Below are 20,292 nucleotides of genomic sequence, written 5' to 3' on the forward strand. Positions count from 1 at the left end.
TCTTACTGGCCATGTGTTTCTCTTAAGTGTCCAAATCTTCTATCCATTTATAAAGCAGGCTGAGACCGGGTGTGGTGGCTCACGCCTGTTTTCCCAGTACTTTGGGAGGCCAAGGTGGGCGGATCACCTGAGGTTAGAAGTTGGAGACCAGCCTGACCAACACAAAGAAACCCCGTCTCTACTAAAACTACAAAAACAAAATTAGCCGGGTGTGGTGGTGCATGCCTGTAATCCCAGCTACTCGGGAGGCTGAGGCAGGAGAATCATTTGAACCCAGGAGGCAGAGGTTGTGGTGAGCCGAGATCGTGCCATTGAACTCCAGCCTGGGCAACAAGAGCGAAACTCCATCTCGAAATAATAATAATAATAATAATAATAATAATAATTATAATGCAGGCTGTTTGGTTTCTGGCTGAGTTATGAGTTCTTTATATATCCTAAATATGAATCCTTTATTAAATATACATTTGTACTATTTTCTCCCAGTCTGTGGCTTGCCTTTTCATTTTCTCCATGATATCGTTCAAAGAGTTTTTCATTTTGATGAAGTCCAACTGTGATGATATATACGAGTGTTTTTGTAGCTGGTCCGTCTCATAACTCTCATAGCCCTTACTACAGTAAACAGAATCTCCCTCTCTGACCTTCTGCCGTCCTTTCACCTGCCCAAAGCTAGACTCTGATCTGACTGTGGGTCATAAGACTTATTCCAGAGAGGGTCCTGCCTCATACCCTGGGATAAGGAATGCTGTGCAAAGAGGCCCAAAGAACCTGGTCAGGCCTTGCCGGGTTTAGATCACACCTTTTTTGGTCCAATCACATTTCAACATGGTTGTCCATGTTTCAATCATGCCTATCCAATGACATTTCCATAAAATGCCCAAGAGGACAGGGTTTGGGGAGTTTCTAGAGAACCGCAGGTGGAGGCCGACAGGAAGGTGAACAAGAATGAGTTCCCCAACCCACCCGCAGGGACAGAAGCTCCTGTGCTCAGAATCCTTTCAGACCTCACCCCACCTATGTATCTCTTCACCCTTAAAATACCCTTTGTTAGCTAAGCATGGTGGCGGAACGTCTGTAGTCCCAGCTACTTGGAAGGCTGAGGCAAGAGGATCACTTGAGTCCAGAAGTTGGAGACAGCCTGGGCAATACAGTGAGACCCCGTCTTAAAAAAAAAATACACCGGTAAACTTACATGTTTCCCTGAGTTCTGTCAGCCGCTCTAGCAAATTAATTGAACCCAAGGAGGGGAACATGGGAACCCCAATATATGGCTGGTTGGTCAGAAATTCCAGAGGCCTGGACTTGCAACTGGTGTCAGAAGTGGAGGGCAGTCTTAAGGTCTCAGCCCTCAACCTGTGGGGTCTGATTCTCTCCCCAGGTAGACAGTGTCGTAATGGAATTGGAGGACACCCATCTGCTATCCACTCCAGAACTGACTGCTTGTTTGTGAGGGGGGAGAACCGCCCCCCGACTTTAGTCTTCTGTGGTGATGATTGTTGCTGATGAAAGGAATGGGAAAAAGCACTTTGGTTTTTATGTGTTTCCTGCTCACAGCAACTTACTCTATTTTTTCCTCTTTTATGGCTAGTGCTTTATGTAACCCAATAAATCTGTGCTTAAGTCAGTAAGCTTTTTTTTTTTTTTTTGAGACAGAGTCTCGCTCTGTCCCCCAGGCTGGAGTGCAGTGGCGCAACCTCCGCTCACTGCAAGCTCCGCCTCCCAGGTTCACGCCATTCTACTGCCTCAGCCTACCGAGCAGCTGGGACTACAGGCGCCTGCCACCAGGCCCGGCTAATTTTTTGTATTTTCAGTAGAGACGGGTTTTCACCGTGTTAGCCAGGATGGTCTCAATCTCCTGACCTTGTGATCTGCCCGCCTCAGCCTCCCGAAGTGCTGGGATTACAGGCGTGAGCCACCGCGCCCGGCCTAGGTCACTAAGCTTTTCTCTTGTGTTTTCTCACAGAAACTCAATAGTTTTAGCCTTCACATTTAGGTCTGTTACCTGTTTCAAGTTGACTGCTGTTTATGGCATGGAATCACGTTCAGTTTTTTCTCCATATGACTCTTCAAATGTTCTTGCATCGTTTTTTGAAAATATAATCCTTTCCCTCTTAAATTACCTTGGCCTTTCTGTTGAGTACCAGGTGATTATATACATATGGATCTATTTCTGGGCACTATATTCTGTTCCATCTGATTTGTTTTGTTTTGTTTTTGAGATGCGGTCTTGCTCTGTTTCCCAGGCTGGAGTGCAGTGGCGTGATCTCGGCTCTCTGCAACCTCTGCCTCCCGGATTCAAGTGATTCTCCTGCCTGTCTCCCAAGTAGCTGGGATTACAGGCGTGTGCCACCACACGCTAATTTTGTATTTGTAGTAGAGACGGCGTTTCTCCATGTTGGTCAGGCTGGTCTCGAACTCCCAACCTCAGGTGATCCACCTGCCTTGGCCTCCCAATGTGCTGGGACTATAGGCATGAGCCACTGCACCTGGCTGGCTGTGGGTTTTTCATACATGCCTTTATCTGGCTGAGGAACATCCCCGCTAGTCCTAGTTTGGTGAGATTTTTTTAAATCACAATGGATCTTGACAAATTCTTTTTCCTGTGGTTCCTGAAATAATCATATGGTTTTTCACCTTCATTCTGTTAATATGAAGAATTATATGAACTGATTTTTTCAAATACAAACCAGCCTTACATTCCAGGGATAAATGCCACCTGGCTATAATATATTATCCTTCTACATATGTTAATGGATTTAATTTTTGCCAATGTTTTGATAGGGATTTTGTGTAATATTTCTTCTTATGTAATATAAACATTTAAGCTACAAAGCCGTATGTTTCTAAATACTGCTTTATGTATATCCCACAAATACTGACATGCTATGTTTTCATTATAATTCAGTTTAAAATATTTTCTCATTTTCTTTTTAATTTCTTTGACCCAGGGTTTATTTAGAAATGTATTGTTTAATTTCCAAATAATTGAGAATTTTCTAGATATCTTTTGTTGTTGATTTCCACTTAAATTTCACTGAGAACATATCTGGTATTACTTCATTCCCTTTGAATTTATCAAGACCTGTTTGATGGCCCAGCATATGGTCTATCTTGAGGAATATTCCATATTCATTTGAAAATAACGTGCACTCTGCAGTTGCTGGTGGGTTTAATGAACGTGCATGAGGCCAGGCTGGCAGGGAGAGTTGTTAGGCCCTCTCTCTCCTTCTGTGTGTGTTCTTCCTTGTTCTAATCACAGAAGAGGAGTGGTGAGATCTCCTACGTTTGTTTTGTTTTTCTTTTTGAGATAGAGTTTCGCTCTTATTGCCCAGGTTGGAGTGCAATGGTGCCATCTCAGCTCACTGCAAACTCCGCTTCCCGGGTTCAAGTGATTCTCCTGCCTCAGCCTCCCTAAGTAGCTGGGATTACAGGCATTTGCCACCATGCCCAGCTAATTTTTGTATTTTTAGTAGAGACAGGGTTTCACCATGTTGGTCAGGCTGGTCTCGAACTCCTGACCTCAAGTGATCCACCCGCCTCGGCCTCCCAAAGTGCTGGGATTACAGGCATGAGCCACCACATCCGGCCGAGATTTCCAACTTTAATCATGAATCTGCCAGTTTCTTCTTTCACTTTTGTCAGTTTTAACATCATGTCTTTTGAAGCAAGACAAGGATTTTTAATGTCCTCTGGATGTACTGATGCCTTTATTATCACAAAATGCCCTTATCTCTAGTAATATTCCTTGTTACGAAGTATGCTTTGTCTTACAGTATCATTTGACCATGACTCAAATCTGCTTTAAAAATCCAATGTCCCTTTCTTTTACCTAACATCATCTTTGCATTACCAAACCTTCTGCCTAGAAGTAGAAATCATTCTAGTATAAAACTGAGGAGGACAAAATGAACTAGTCCCATCCCTGTCCCAAAGGAAGGCAGCTCACTAGACTGTAGACATTTGTGTTGTCCCCCACCCCAAGACAACTCACCAACATTCATTCACTATGGAACAACAGAAAGGTTTGTCTGATGGTTAAAAATACTTTCTATTTCGGCCGGGCGCGGTGGCTCAAGCCTGTAATCCCAGCACTTTGGGAGGCCGAGACAGGCGGATCACGAGGTCAGGAGATCGAGACCATCCTGGCTAACACAGGAACCCCGCTCTACTAAAAAATACACAAAACTAGCCGGGCGAGGTGGCTGGCTGTAGTCCCAGCTACTCAGGAGGCTGAGCAGGAGAATGGCTTAGTCTGGGAGGCGAGCTGCAGTGAGCCGAGATCCGCCACTGTACTCCAGCCTGGGCGACAGAGCCGGAGATCCACTTCGGAAACAAAAACAAAAAAAAAACAAAAACTTTCATTTCTGTATCAGACAGTTCTTTTGATATATCTGTTTGTAATTGCTGGAGTGCAGTGGAAGAGCGATTTCAGCCTCACTGAAGCTCTCCGCCTCTGTTCAAGATTTCGCCTCAGCCTCCTGAGAAAGGTAGATTGGCAGATGCCCCGCTTAACACGATAAAGCACTTTGTATTTTTAGTAGAGATGGGTTTCTCTGACGTTGTTGTGATGGTCTGAAACTCCTGACCTCAGGTGATCTGCTCACTAAGCCTTCCAGCGCTGGGATTACAGGTGTGAGCCACCGCACCCAGCTGACAATTCTGCTGCTGCGCAAATGACAGGGCCGGGCTGGTATTCAAGCCTGTAATCCCAGCACTTTGGGAGGCCGAGACGCATGGATCACGAGGTCAGGAGATCGAGACCATCCTGGCTAACACCGTGGAAACCCCGCCTCTTACTAAAAATACAAAAAACTAGCCGGCTGCAGGTGGTGGGCCTGTAGTCCCAGCTACTTGGGAGGCTGAGGCAGAAGAATGCATGAACCCGAGGCGGAGCTTGCAGTGAGCTGAGATCCGCCACTGCACTCCAGCCCGGCTACCGAAAGCAAGACTCCGGGCCAAAAAAAAAAAAAAAAAAAAAAAAAAGTAAATGACAGCCTAGCTTGGTTACAAACATGCCTGTGAAAAACAGGAGGTCTAATTCAGTAATTACCAGCTTCCAACCCAAAGTCGGGCACTACAGGCTGGAGAATGAAGTGGTACCCGAGAAATAAAACCTTCCACAGCACAGGCAAGAGCCACCCACTCTTCTTCACTTACTGTCCCCTGTGTCAGAAGGGATTGAGGTCACAGCTGGACCTCCAGGGTGCAGATGCCTACATTCCCCATCAGGATTGCAGGACTACCTGGCCCTTCTCTGAAGCCGGGGAGGCAAGGTCTGCTGGCCTGGAAGTGAGGGCAACCTCCAAAGGCAACCACGGCATCAGTGACAGCGGCTTCTCCCCTGGCTTCCTGGGCTGAGCCACACTGTCCCGATGCCACCAGGTCACCACATTCGGGTACTTGGGGAGACAGAGAACCCTCTGTAAGGAATGGTCATTTGCTGCCAAGCATTCACAAATACTATAGCATTTTTACCCGGGAGTAGGATGGAAAAAAAAAAACGCTGCTAAAACATACCATGTACCCAAATTCAATAGATGAAATCTTGGCCTGTACAATGGACCAAAGTCCCCAGAGGAAATGAGATGCAAGGGCAAACCTGGAATGACAAAAGCAAGAAACACACATGAGACATACAGTATCAGTTACAGGACTGATGAAATGATTTCATGCCAGATGGACATTTTAACTTGTGTGGATGCAAACCTAGTTAGTGTTGGCAAATCATGGGTCTATATTCCATGGGACTAACTAAGAAAAATGGGAATACCACTCCCACACTCTTCCTTCATCTGCTAGTGACAGGTGCACTGGTGAGTGTGAACACACACAGCTGGTCTGGCCATGGCACATGTCAATGCCACTTGGCCATAATATATTCACAGGGTGAATATATTCACATTCACAGGGTGCAGGTGAAGGCCTGGGTGGCTATGCTGGCAGAAAAGAAAGCAAGCCTGCTACAAGGGAGGGTGCACAGCATCAGCAACCAAGAGGCAGCCCTTTGCTGGAGGCGGGATGAAGCTCTCACTCCTTGAGCAAGAGACTTCTAAATCCCATCCTTGTCCCATCCCCTCCTGTCACACAGAAGTGAAAAGAGCAGATGAGAGAGTGTGAGCCACGTCACCATCTCTAGGCCGTACCAAGCCCCCAAGTCACTGCGAATCCAAGTTCCTCCTCAAACGATACCCTGAGGGTTCATCTACATGAAGATAAAGCTCAAATTTAGGAGTGCCTGCTCTAGTATCCTCCAACCCTACTCTCTGTTCATCCTGTAGTCCTCAGCCCACTAGAGTCCCTTGTGCTACCCTTTCTGTCTGGGTTCTCCTTCATCTACCTTTTTCTATTTCCACCAGTTCAAGAAACAGAAAGAGATAATGTACGCTGTGGTGGGGTGCGGCAGGTAGGCAGATGTGACATCACACTTAGTGTGGGGGGTGAGCACTCTGGAGGCCATGAGGAGATGACTGTGGTAAGTGCAGTGGAAAGATGAGGTGGGCCACAGTGACTTCAACAGCAATTTTACCAAATAATGTCACAGGAGACCCCAAATAATAGGAACAACCCACAGGCCTCTTGACTAAAGAGATGGACAAATAGTGGTCTAGACCTTTGCAGAATCTGGAAGTTTCAGGACCCTGCTTTGAAAACTTGAAAAAACAGTAAAAAGCAAGACTTAAAACTGATAAACATGAGTTTAGTCATTTTCTAGGAGAAACTGAAGAGTCAAACACAGCAAACGGTGCCCACCACTCCACAAGCATCAGTGACAAGTTTGCACGGCCAGGTGCAGTGGCCCACGTAATCCTAGCACTTTGGGAGGCCGAGGCAGGAGAACCACTTGAGCCCAGGAGTTCATGACCAGCCTGGGCAACAGAGCAAGACCCCGTCTCTACAAAAAAAATACAAAAATTAGGCAGGCATGGTGGCACGTGCCTGTAGTCCCAGTTACTTGGGAGGCTGAGGCAAGAGGCTCGCTAAGAGTTAGAGGCTGCAGTGAGCCATGATCGCATTGCTGCACTCCAATCTGGGTGACAGAGCAACATCCCATCTCAAAAAAGAAGAAAAAAAATTCTGTAGGCCCTGGGTGGCAGCAACCCTGTATGGCTGGGTTGTTGTGTCTGGATGACAGTTCAGAATGTCACAAAGTGTCCTGACCCTTCTTGGACACGGGACCTCTTCTTGTGATATGGTTTGTCTCCGTCTCCCCACCCAAATCTCATCTTTAATTGTAATCCCCATGTGTGGAGGGAGGGACTGGGAGGAGGTAACTGGATCATGGGGGTGGTTTCACCCATGCTGTCCTCCCAATAGTGAGGGGGTTCTCATGAGATCTGATGGTTTTAAAAGTGTTTGGTAGTTCAACCTTCTTCTCTGTCTCTCTGCCCCTCTCTCTCCTGGCGCCACGTAAGAAGTGCCTGGCTTCCCCTTTACCTTCTGCTATGATTGTAAGTTTCCTGAGGCCTTCCTGGCCATGCAGAACTGTGAGTTAATTAAACCTCCTTTCTTTATAAATTACCCAGTCTCAGGTAGTATCTTTGTAGCCATGTGAGAACAGACTAATATACTCTGCCTGCTGTATGCTCAGATCTGAAAGTTCTGCATAGTCTCAGCCACAATGGAGAAGTAGCAAATTCTATTTTTGACAAAGGGCAAGTCCTAAAGATGTACGATTAAAAAGAAGCTCCTAGGTCGGGCACGGTGGCTCACACCTGTAACCCCAGCATGGGAGGCTGAGGTGTGTGGATCACCAGAGGTCAGGAGTCCAAGACCAGCCTTGCCAACATGGCAAAAACCCCATCTCTACTAAAAAATACAAAAATTAGCTGGACATGGTGGCAGGCCCCTGTACTCCCAGCTACTTGGGAGGCTGAGACAGCAGAACTGCTTGAACCTGGGAGGCCGAGGTTGCAGTGAGCCAAAATTGCGCCACTGCACTCCAGCCTACGTGACAGAGCAAGACTCTGTCTCAAAAACAAAAACAAAAAAAGAAGCTCTAAAATACTCATAATTGCAAGTAAGCATCCCAAATATAGTCTATAAAGAGGAACGCTATCTTTACAAATCAAAAAAGGAAAAACGTTACCTATTGACTTCAAGCAACATTTCTTCTTCTATAATGGATTTTTCTTCAGTACTGAGGTTTTCAAAGTCATTTTGGAATGCAGGCAAGTAACTGGAAATAAAATGGAGCTTAAAAAAAAGTAATTGTGTTAGGATCAATGATGGTTAAAACAGACTGTCAATAGCTGTCACGAAGCATATGCATCTACTGTGACATACTGGGAGACACACACTCGACATGATGTTCAGCATCTCTGACATCCTGGGCTGGCACCAGCAAGCCAACCTTTGCTAGGTTTTCAGCTGCTCTCTCTCCCCAGGATTTCTAGTGGAGATACAGTGTCTAGACTCTTCAGCATACTTTTTCCATTTAGAGTAGCACTTAAAACTGGAGACCATTATTTTGGAGGCAGGCTTGGTGCACCCTCCCAGTCCTACTCAACTTCAGCACCGCTACCAAGGCTTCAGTGCTGGGCTGAGGAATGGGAGAGAAAGATCCCAGGAGGAAACTCCCATGAGAACTGATTCTCCACACAATTACCAGCCTCCTCCCATCATTCAGGACAGGAAAGGGAACTGTTAACACCAAAGACATTTCCTTCCATTACTAAACCCTGGTGCCCGAAAGATTACTTCTCTCTCCACAGTGTGAAATGAATAGAAAAAGGTCAGTGATCGCCAAAAAGATGGCCAGAAAGCGGAATCAAGGCTGGGTTTTTCAGAAAACACTAGAAGGAACTACAAAGGATGCTAAAGCTCTTCTCTGAATGTAAGTATCTCTGACACAGAGATTTTTAATAAGCTGGACTAAAACGTCAAGTTTGTGTCTATATTTAACAGAAACAAAATAACATTTTTTAACATAAACCAAACTTTAAAAGGCTAACTTTAAAAATGAAGATGTAGGCCAGGGGTGGTAGCTCACAACTGTAATCCCAGCAGTTTGGGAGGCTGAGGCAGGAAAATCACTTGAGCCCAGGAGTTTGAGACCAGCCTGGGCAACTTGGTGAAACTCCATCTCTACAAAAAATACAATTAGCTGAGCGTGGTGGCATGCGCCTGTGGTCCCACCTACTTGGGAGGCTGAGGCGAGAGGATCACCTGAGCGCAGGAGGTCAAAGGTACAGGGAGCCATGATCGCACTACTGCGATCTGTACTCCAGTCTGGGAAACAGAGTGAGACCCTGTCTCAAAAAATAAAAAAGAAGATGTAATTCTAACTGCATGAAATTGATGTAATTTTCCTATCAAGTATACAAAAACTCATCTCCTACCTGTTGTTTCTTGGTGGGATACTTCCGGATGTTTGCTCTGAAAAAAGGGTACTTTTCATAGCTATAATCATACATCCACTCACAGAAGTGATTTCCAATGTCGAATCCCCTGAAATAAGAGATAAGACAGTGCACAGAATGAGGCAAACCGTATGCCTGGAGGCTCCCTGACTGCAGAAGAAAGAAAGGCTGAGTTCCGAGCATGCCACTCCTGTTGCCATCTGGACTTGCTGAGGGAGCAGGACTGTAACTGCTTTAATGACAGAGACAGCCAACAGATGGTTGTCAGCATCACAGCTCACTAAAGTTATACAGGCGCACCTGAACCACAACTCCAGAACAATCCTCAACCAGGATTTATGAGAAGAAAATAATCTCTGAAGCCAAAAGAAAATGCCAAAGTCTGGCTGAATGGCATGGCTGTCCCCAGCTAGCGCTGTCTGCTAGGAACAAGGAGGGCCGTGCCACTTCACCACAACCATCACGGGCCACTGGACAAGAAGCCACTGATTCCAGGTGAAGCAGCTTGCAACTCAGGGTGGCGTTTTGACTTATTTTCTCTAATAACTGTTAATTAAGCATATCATAATGATAAAACAATATTGAGATGGAAACACTGGACTGTAACATATTACCTGTAATTGTAACTGCTGTATTCGAAGTCAATGAGCATCAGTTTCTGTTTTTCAGAATTCTCTTGGCCTTCCAGCAACAAGATATTACCTGCAAAAGGTTTGGATAACATGGCTTATGTTTTACAATAGAAGGTTCAAGTCCTTGAACAGCAGAGCCGAGAGAATGGATCTGATCCCTTAGGGAATCCTAGCTGAATGTGGCTTTTGGTCTGTGGACATCACCAGGGCCTAGACAGAGCGTAGAAGTGCTCATGGGAGGCCTACCCCTGTGCACGGAGGCTCCTGACCCACCTGGCCATAACAACCCCTGCTCATAGCCCTAGTCCCCACCGGACCCCCAGGCTCACTATGGAACAAAGCCTGGTCTCTTGCTCTGCTGTCAGAAGAGTACTTCCCAAATGTTCTGTATGGTGGCATGCAGGAGCTCGGGCTAGCCAAACACCACCCTCAGCAGCCCTGGGACTTGGTTTGCTGTCTCCAGCTGGCTGCAGCACCCCAGCTGGGAAGCTGCGGGACTGCCCTACAGTAAGAAAGGCAAGGAAGAGCTCAGCTGCCACACGGGATGCCCTGCTTTGTTCTTGCCTGCTTTTCCTTCCCAACGAGACCACAGGCAGCATTCCTACACCACTATTTCCTTTACTGTTGGATTCTGGGCCAGGAGTTGGTCGGCCATCAGCCTGGCTCTGCAGGCCTACATTCCTGATATCCCCACACTAGACATGACGTTCAGCATCTCCGACATCCTGGGGCTGGCATCAGTGAGCCAACCTTTGCTAGGTTTTCAGCTGCTCTCTCTCCCCAGGATTTCTAGTGGAGGTATAGTGTCTAGGTTCTTCAGCATACTTTTTCCATTTAGGGTAGCAATTACAACATAAACTGGAGACCAGAAAACGTGATTGGCTCACACTTGTAATCACAGCACTTTGGGAGGTGGAGGTGGGAGGATCACTAGAGTCCAGGAGTTTAAGACCAGCCTGGGAAACACAGAGACTCCATCTCCATGAATTATTAGCCAGGCGTAGTAGTGTGTGCCTGTGATCCCAACTATTCGGGAGGCTAAGGTAGAAGGATCACTTAATCCCAAGAGGCTAAGGCTATGTGGAGCCTTGATTGCGCTACTGCACACTAGGCTGGGTGACACAGTAATAGTCTCAAAAAAAAAAAAAAAAAAAAATGGCAAATTGGAGGCAGACACCCAAAGTAGCAGAACAAAATTAACGTACAACTGTTACCTCTTCGATCCCTCCTACACTTTGCCATCATCAACGCAGCTGATCTCCTCCAGTCCCCTCTCTCTAGTGATGTCTGTGCCATTTATCACCCCCTCACCACCAGAAGGGCAAGGATAATACACAAAGCTGTAGCTGTAATGTCTACACTCTCCTTGACTTGAGTTAGCCAGCTACAAGCAGCTAATTAGTAAAAGGTAATTTGGCTCAGATGAATGGCTTATGGATGACAGGTCTTCATGAGAGACCGTTTTCAGGATTAAAAGCAAACTGCTGAGCCTGGCAAAGAAGGGCTCAAGGTGTGACCTGAACTACTGTGACTGGGGGAGGCAAGGTCAAGGCAGAGCAAGGCCATGTCAGCAGCACCAGTGGGAGCTGCATAGTGGGGGGCCTCTGATGAGACTATTCAATGTGCAATTGCGTGGGATGAAATTTTGTTACAGTAAGGAACATATCACTGTCATGTTTTCAAAGCAGAGAAGCCCGAAGTAATTAATAGCACAGTGCACTGATACTAGGAGAGAAGGTGTTAGGAGTACACGTGTTGCAATAAGCAACATTACGCTATGTGATGCAGAAGGGAAGGGCCCAGGACTGAATGGGGTAGGCAGTGGATCTTGTTCTTTTATTGTTTTTTCAGGTTAAAAAAAATCATATATGTTTACTATAAGGAGTTAAACACTGAAAAACTAACATGTGACTTAGAAAGTTTAAGTTCTGTATCCCAATTCCCAAGTTTAGTGAATATTCTTTCGGATTTCTTCCATGTAATATATATATATATATTTTTTTTACAGGATCTTGCTCTGTCATCCAGGCTACAGTGCAATGGTGCATAGTATACTATAGCCTTGAAATCCCAGGCTCAAGCCATCCTCCAGCCTCAGCTTACCAAGTAGCTGGGACTACAGGTGCACACCACTATGCCTGGCTAATTTTTTAATTTTTTGTAGAGATAGGGTCTTGCTATGCTGCCTAGGCTGGTCTAGAACTCTTGGGCTCAAGCAATCCTCCCACCTTGGCCTCCCAAAGTGCTGGGATTACAGACATGAGACACTGTGCCTGGCCTCATATGCTAAAAAAGTAATACAAAAGCTCACTGTCTGGTTGTATCATAATTTAATATACCTAATATACTCTTGATGCTACCTGGCATTTTTTAGACACACTGCCAGTAATTTTCTAAGTATACACACAAACCTCATCTGTAACAGAACATAGCAATTCTTACCTTCTTGACAGTCATTATGACAAAATACAACTGGAGATGGAGTAGATTCAAGCAATGATCTGAAAAGAAAGGTTTCACTGTTACCTATCAAGCTTCTCAGTCAGCTGCACACCGTCTTGCCTTCTCCACATGGCCAGCACCAAATTCGTGCTCCAAAGCAACACACAGTTTGGGAGTAGTATCTGTGATGTGAATTCTGACAACTGTGTCAGAATTCCACAACAGCTCCACAGCAACAACTCCACAGCAGCTCCCGCCTGAAACCCCCACAGGCCCTCTGCACTCAGCTCTTCCCCCGGAGGATCCTCTGCATGTGCCACTCCCTCCTGGAGCCCCTTTCTCTGCTGGTCTCAGCTTGTACAGCACCCCCTTAGACGGCCCTTCTCTTACCAGTGACCCAAGCAGGTCCTCCTATGCAGACTAACGGCCTACTTTGGTCTATGCTTCTGTCACAGCACTTATCACAATTTGACATTATTTTATTTGTTTACTTGTTTTCCCTCGGCAGCGATCATCAAGCCTAGCAGAGGAGGCACATACCTGAGTAATTAAAGGTGTAAATACTTATGGCTGGGTGTGGTGGCTCACACCTGTAATCCCAGCACTTTGGAAGGCTGAGGTGGGCAGATCACGAGGTCAAGAGATCAAGACCACTCTGACCAACATGGTGAAACCCCGTCTCCACTAAAAATACAAAAATTAGCTGGGTGTGGTGGCGTGTACCTGTAGTCCCAGCTACTTGGGAGGCTGAGGCAAGAGAATCACTTGAACCCGGGAGGGGGAGGTTGCAGTGAGCCGAGATCGTGCCACTGCACTCCAGCCTGGCAACAAAGCGAGACTCCGTCTTATTAAACAAACAAACAAAAAATGGCGTAAATACTTGTTAGTGTACAGATGTGAGTGGCCTGCATGCAGCATCACTCTGAGGACAAGGATGGCCTTGCTTCAGAGATCAGCAGGAAGATTCTGTTTCTCACAAAAGCCAAGGTTGAACTGTAAGGAAGAGGGATTTTTCTCACACTCCCCAGCCTTCCCTTATTCCCTTCTTCCCACCAGAGAAAATCCACCCCGCTAGACACTCTACTGCCCTGGCCATCAAGCCACTCCTTCGACATTTTCCTTCTCTATGGAACTTTCACAAACTGACTAGAGGCCACGTGTGGGCCTCTAGTCCATAGAGTCTATAATCTCTAGTCCTCTAGAGAACCATAATTCCAGATGACAAAACTTATCTGTTTAAATTCATCCTGTAAAATCAACGTAAAATGCCAGACATAAGGCAAGCTCAATCAATGTTTACTGACAACAGTTTTAGTGACTAAGAATATTTAAAGTCAGGAAACAGAAGGAAAACTCACCTCAGGTTTTCCAGTTCCAATGGCAGATTGTAACTGAGCAATTTGTGGAGCTTTTTAATTCTGGATTCCTCAGTAAATTTAATTCTCAGAACTTCATTTAGATATCTATTAAATTTTTTTTTTAAAAAAGAACAAAACAAAGAATCACTGTCAATTCACCAAGGCTTGTTGTTCTTGGGGCTTTGGTTAAACATTCAATCCCAGCGCAGTCCCAATGCCAGCGGGACCCCTCTGGCTGCCACGACTGAGGGAGAGGAGCGGCCTTGGGGGTTCGTGGCATTCTAGGAAGGTGACTTTCTGCCCCTTCACCCGTTCAATAGCATTTTTGTATAAGCTTTCTTTCTTGGTTTAGGAATTGACTTTTATATGTAAGAAAGACTTACTTATGAGACAAGTATCACCAGCTGACACTCTGCACTTCAGTGAACTAGGAAGACCTAGTTGCTCACTCTGGTACTTCTAGGAGCCACCACTGTAAAACTACATTAGGACCAAGTGATTTCACCACTTACTTTTCCATTGTGCCAAAAAGCCATTTTGGTTCCTTATTGAATGGCATTTTCATACCATGAAACGTAGCCATTTTCTCAGCGATTTCTGCAGAAATATCTGGCAAACTTAATTCTTCAGTATCTAACCGCCGGCTCTGAAATAGAAAAGGGAGTTAAAAACTGACCTTTACCAAGTAAACTAAAAAGAGTGAGATCACACTGTCTTAGGAATGAGAAGCCAGTTTTTGTAGTGCATTTAAGTCTCACCCAATGCCCCAAATTCCCTTAAGAATGGACACTGTGTCCCCACAGACAGTGATCCAGCAATTGCTATGGCACTTCGACAGTGAGGAGCCAGCCACCTCCAAGTATCTATTTCATTCTGAACCCCTTTTAACTATGAGAACTCCTTCCTTAAATTTTATTGAACTGAAACTACGCTATCATCTATTCTTCTGGTCTCTAAAACCACAGCAAATGTCTATTCTCTACCCAATGCTGAAGTCCATGTCTTCAGCAGTTTATCACACAGCTCTGCTCCCAGCTCCTCCATCAGCTGGGACATTCTACTCTGATGTGTTGCAGGTGAGATGCGGGGTCCAGAACAGGTCCTAACCAGGAGATGTGTCACAGGGACGGGGGGCCGTCTCCAGCTGCTCCCAGTGGTGGTGTCAGCACCTGGCCTGGCACAGAGAAGGTGTCCAAGGCAAAGTTGGGCAAAAAAAACAGTGTCTAGAGGACTTCCTCCTGGCCTCTGCATCCTGCACTTCCCCTAAATCAGCCTGAGGCCATGCTTGTTTGGCTGCCCTTTTACAGGAGGCCCATGGGAGCTCACAATCAACTGAAACCTCTAGAGCTTCCTCGTGTGACCTACCACCCTGCAGAAATCTAAAGAGAGGTTTCTGTGAAAATGCAAAGAAATACAGCACAGAGGTAAGAGTGAATGCTCCCAACTTAGGGAAACCCCAGTTGAAATCGTGGCTTTAATTCTCATTTCAAAGCTACATGGTCATCCAAGTTACCTCATTGTGTTCCCATTTCTATCAAATGGTAATCAGGACATGAAGTCTCTCACAGAGTTGCCAGGAGAGCTGGAGGAGAGAATGCAGGTGAGGTCTCTGGGACAGCACCCAGCCCAGGGTGCAGCTCAGCAAGTGGCAGAAGTCTGCTACTGAGAGCTAAGAGCTCACTGTAAGCATTGGGCTCAACCTTCTATTCAACTCCCTCCAGAAAGCACTGTCACTCCAGCACTGTCAACAAATTACCATGCTGCGATAAGAACAGGGACTCCACTTCCAGCAGCAGGACACGCAGGACTTATTAAGGTAGCTCACTCAGCTTTCAAAACTGCCATTAATTTGGCAACAAGGAAAATCTAAAGCTAACACGCTCAGATATGAACAAATCTCAGTATTCCAAATTCCTTCCCCAACACAGAGAGAAACAGACTACCTACCATCCCTAGTGGCCCCGCTATTCTCACATGCCCTTTGAAAGATGGCTACAGGAATCATGAAACTAAATCACCTGATCCCAAGCAGTGAAGAGTAAACCTAAGCCAGGCGTGGTGGCTCATGCCTGTAATCCCAGCACTTTGGGAGGCCAAGGCGGGAGGATTGCTTGAGCCCAGGAATTTGAGACCAGCCTGAGCAACACAGGGAGACCCCATCTCTACAAAAAAATAAACAAAATTAGTCAAACATGGTGGCACATGCCTGTAGTCCCAGCTACTCGGGAGGTTGAGGTGAGAGGATTGCTTGAGCCTGGGAGGTTGAGGCTGCAGTGAGCTGAGATCAAGCTGCTTATACTTCACTATACTGGGCAACAGAGTGAGACCCTATCTTAAAAAAAAAAAAAAAAGCAAATCTAGAAATAACATATGGTATTAGGTTGAATCAAATGAAACTGCCATTCTTGTTGGTCAAAAACAGTTAAACACCAGCAGCATCATATGGTTCAAACCTAGTATATAATAGAATTTTAAAAAAATTTTCGGCCGGGCACGGTGGCTCAAGCCTGTAATCCCAGCACTTTGGGAGGCCGAGACGGGTGGATCACGAGGTCAGGAGATCGAGATCATCCTGGCCAAGACGGTGAAACCCCGTCTCTACTAAAAAATACAAAAAACTAGCCGGGTGAGGTGGTGGGCGCCTGCAGTCCCAGCTACTCGGGAGGCTGAGGCAGGAGAATGGTGTAAACCCGGGAGGCGGAGCTTGCAGTGAGCCAAGATCCGGCCACTGCACTCCAGCCTGGGCGACAGAGCGAGACTCCGTCTCAAAAATAAATAAATAAATAAATAAATAAATAAATAAATAAATAAATAAAAGTTTCACTATGGCTGGGTGCAGTGGTTCACACCTGTAATCCTGGTGACTTAGGAGGCTGAGGCAGGAAAAGAGCTTGAAGCCAGGAATTCAAGACCAGCCTGGGTAACATAGCAAGACCCATCTCTACAAAAAAATTTTTTTAATAAGTTGGGTGTGCTGGTGTGCACCTGTACTCCCAGCTACCTGAAAGGCTAAGGCAGAAAGATCACTTGAGTCCAGGAGTTCGAGGCTGTAATGAGCTATGATCATGCCATTGCACTCCAGCCTGGGCAAGACAGTGAGACTCCCATCTCAAAAAAAAAAATTAAATATGTAATAAACAATATATACAAGAGCATAGATAGAACTTAAGAACTAGAACAAAATCGATTCCACAGATACTATAATCTATGTGTCCTCATGCCTCCCCTTTTTGTCCCCAAGATACTTTTATTATTCTGAATTGTGTTAACACAATTCCCTTACCTTGTCCAAAAAGAGAACTTTTATTACATGTGCATATATTCTTAAAACAATATTTAAAATGTATCAGGCTTTATAGAATGGTATGATACTACTTACAGTCTCCTGCAGTTTGGTTTTATCATTCGACATTGTATTTGTAAGATTCACCTATATTGCCACTTATAACCATATGAGGTTTTATTATTTCCAAAATTCTTTCAAAAACTTATTATCTCGGCCAGGTGCAGTGGCTCATGCCTGTAATTCCAGCACTTTGGGAGGCCAAGGTGGGCGGATCACCTGAGGTCGGGAGTTCAAGACCAGCCTGGCCAACATGGAGAAACCCTGTCTCTACTAAAACATAGCCAGGTGCCAGGGAGCAAACTAAAGGTAAAAGCTGGTGCAATGAAGGCACCATCCACTCATCTAAACACATCCCCAGCACTGGCAGCTAGCACAACGCTAGCACAGATGGACAGCACCACTGTCAACTAAAAGAGGATATCTCTCCTGGGGAGATAGAGCACAACTAGCCTCCCTGTTTCTGGGCTGTGGGATTAGACAAAGAAACCCCTGCCCCTGGTCCCCAGCCAGACACAGCAGAGCACCCCTCTGCCAGGCATCCTACTGCTAGGCTCCATCTGCACAGATGTACAGGACAGCCCTGGACATGCCCAGGCCTCTCATGGATAAGACATCTCATGCAGCAGGGCAGGAAAAGCTAGCGGCTTATGACTCTAGTCCTCAAGGAGCTTATGCTCAATTAAAATGGGGAATATCTGGTCTATCTAGGAAGGGAGTGCAGGCTGACAAAGACCAGCATTGCCAACCAAAGAAGTACTGCCGGGGCTCAGAGCCATACTTCAACACTTAGGGTTCATGAGAACCCCTGGGCATGAAGAATTGTGCAGGGCATGGAGTCTGGGGTGGGTGGGTAGAGGGACAGAAACTATGCTTTAGATATGTACATGTAACTCTAAGACATGGTATACTGGTAAATGTTATAGCAACACTAAAACTGCCTTGGGACAATAAGAAAGGGAAAATAATCCTGACTGCTTAGAAACAAGACTGCAAGGTCTTGGAGCAAGGCCTTGAAATCTAAGAATTTGACCAGCATATGGGGACAGGAAGATGGGAGGTAGGGAGACTCAGTGGGAATGCACAAAACAAACCAAGGAAGGGTGATGGGAAAGAACAGTCATGGCCCCCTCACAGGGCTACAGCCAGAGACTGAGCAGGGTAGTCAAGGCCAACCTGTTCTAGCAGCAAGTTCTATAAAGCAGGGCCCCAGAAGTTGAGAGGAACAAGGTGAAAAACGGCAAAGTCTCAGGGTACACAGCCTCAGGGGACAATGAAATGGTAAGTTTCATATATTTTTCAAATTTGGATGAATATACCTTTACAGGAAAGAAAGAGGTTCTGATATGAGTACAAAATAAATGTTGCTTTCCATGATTTCTGATACAGTTTAAGGACATAGGTGAGGTTAACAGTTCAAGAACCAGCATTGCAGGTTCTTGCAGCAATGAGACAAAGAAGCCATCTTCTGTCTGTGGCTTACGTCAACTGAGCCTTTATGAACAAATCTTACCGGGATGAACTGTTCCAGTCGGCCTTGGGGAAAGATGCCATAGAGTTTTGGCCCAAGTGACCTCTCTGCGAGAATGGCAAACATAACGCTCTCCAGAACCATGGCCTCGGCCCCCTAAAACAGATGGCAACAAGTCAGGTGTTTACTGAGTGTTTGCTATGCGCCAGGCATCAGAGGCACTCTCACAGGAGTGTTTCATCTAGTCCTCACGAGTATTCTTTCATGTGGACACTACTGTTATCACCATCCCCATTTTAAATATGAAGAAATAGAGGTTCCAAAGTCACACATCTTGTCATTTGCAGGATTCATGCTTGCAAGCACTACACTATATTGATAAGATTTAAAATGTGAGTTTAAGTTAGGTCACTAGTTCCAAAAATAGAAAAATATCCATCAGTGCTTTTATTGCTTCTATTTATTTCGCAACCTATATAGGAGTCTCACTCTTGGCATCTCACCAAAGGCCACAACACCATCCATTCTGGTAAGGGTTGATTTGCTTTTGGTTGAGTGCACCTAGTTAAAGCAAAGGATCCAAAGGACCTTCTGCCTACTAAATTGGGCTCATGGGTCCAACAAGCTTGAAAATTACTGATTTAGGTCCAGGGTCTATGGCTTTCTAGTCCAAAGAGCAGCCGAGCATGGAGCATCCCAGATTTCAGCTGGCATACCTGACCTTTTCCTGTTACTGAATGTTTGTCTTGCTGAAATCTCTATGATGCTGTCTGTTCTATCTTTGTCCTAATAATTAATGTGGGATCTATCATCATTTTGCCTTCCAAATCCATGCTTTGATCTCAAAGCAAATTCAGTCCTTGGTCTTTCCCCCTTAAACAGCACATTACAGCATAAGGGTTTCTATCTGTTGGAGCAAGAGTCATTCTTACCCAGAGGTCCACCTGAATCTCTTAAAGAGCTTTTACAGGCTAGGTGGTGGCTCACGCCTGTAATCCCAACACTTTGGGAGGCTGAGGTGGGAGGATCACTTGAGGCCAGGAGTTAAGAGACCAACCTGGGCAACACAGTGAGATGCCACATCACCACCAAAGTCTCTTTAAAAAAAAAAAAGAAGAACTTTTGCAAAGAGATTCCTAGGTCCTACCCCAAGTATTAAAAGAGAGGCAAAAGCAGAGCTGTTTTGAAAAACGTTTCAGATGATTCTAATTCACCCCCTGTGAAGAAATGTGCTGTAGAGGAACATGATCCCAGAGAAACATTCTCTAAACACATTCACGTTACCAAAAACTGAGAAACCAAGAGGACAAACTTATTAGGAAATGATACAGTACTAGAGTTAGTAAGAAGAAAACAAAAAAGAAAAGCCACTTCCAAAGGATATCAGACCACATTAAAGCAAAAAGTATTTTGGTCACTTTTATATTTTGTGGGAGCAAATGGATTTGTTGGTAATCCTCCACAATTATCATCTACAACTATCATTTGTATAATCCTCACAATTATGACCTGTCATCTTGTGAGGCTCAATCTTTCCTAATTTGTGGTTTTGTGTATATGACAATAGACTGACAACATCAATCTATCAAGCTAATGAATTTTAGGGTGGGATTTGATATCAGACAGGTTTTATTTCTTTTTTTTTTCTTTTTTTTTTTTTTTTTTGAGATGAAGTCTCGCTCTG

At 45.4% G+C, this 20,292-nt stretch overlaps 1 protein-coding gene across 6 annotated transcripts in view; it reads right to left on the minus strand.

Moving 5' to 3' along the window:
- The window catches only part of CHKA (choline kinase alpha), a 73,093-nt gene that overhangs the window by 3,259 nt on the left and 49,542 nt on the right, over positions 1-20,292 (minus strand). For 3 of the 6 annotated variants that reach the window (XM_021925472.2, XM_031653767.1, XM_031653768.1), the window contains 8 exons: positions 18,651-18,764; positions 14,307-14,440; positions 13,795-13,899; positions 12,437-12,495; positions 9,977-10,064; positions 9,342-9,450; positions 8,090-8,196; positions 5,521-5,602 (listed from right to left, as the gene is read on the minus strand). In XM_021925472.2, the coding sequence (XP_021781164.2) occupies positions 5,521-5,602; positions 8,090-8,196; positions 9,342-9,450; positions 9,977-10,064; positions 12,437-12,495; positions 13,795-13,899; positions 14,307-14,440; positions 18,651-18,764 (798 nt within the window). Of the gene's footprint in view, positions 1-4,976; positions 5,403-5,520; positions 5,603-8,089; positions 8,197-9,341; positions 9,451-9,976; positions 10,065-12,436; positions 12,496-13,794; positions 13,900-14,306; positions 14,441-18,650; positions 18,765-20,292 lie in introns of those variants that run through there. The other 3 variants (XM_009185486.4, XM_003909446.5, XM_017948192.3) reach the window with 2 other exon arrangements.

The sequence above is a fragment of the Papio anubis genome, chromosome 12, assembly GCF_008728515.1.
Source record: "Papio anubis isolate 15944 chromosome 12, Panubis1.0, whole genome shotgun sequence".
Lineage (NCBI taxonomy): Eukaryota > Metazoa > Chordata > Mammalia > Primates > Cercopithecidae > Papio > Papio anubis.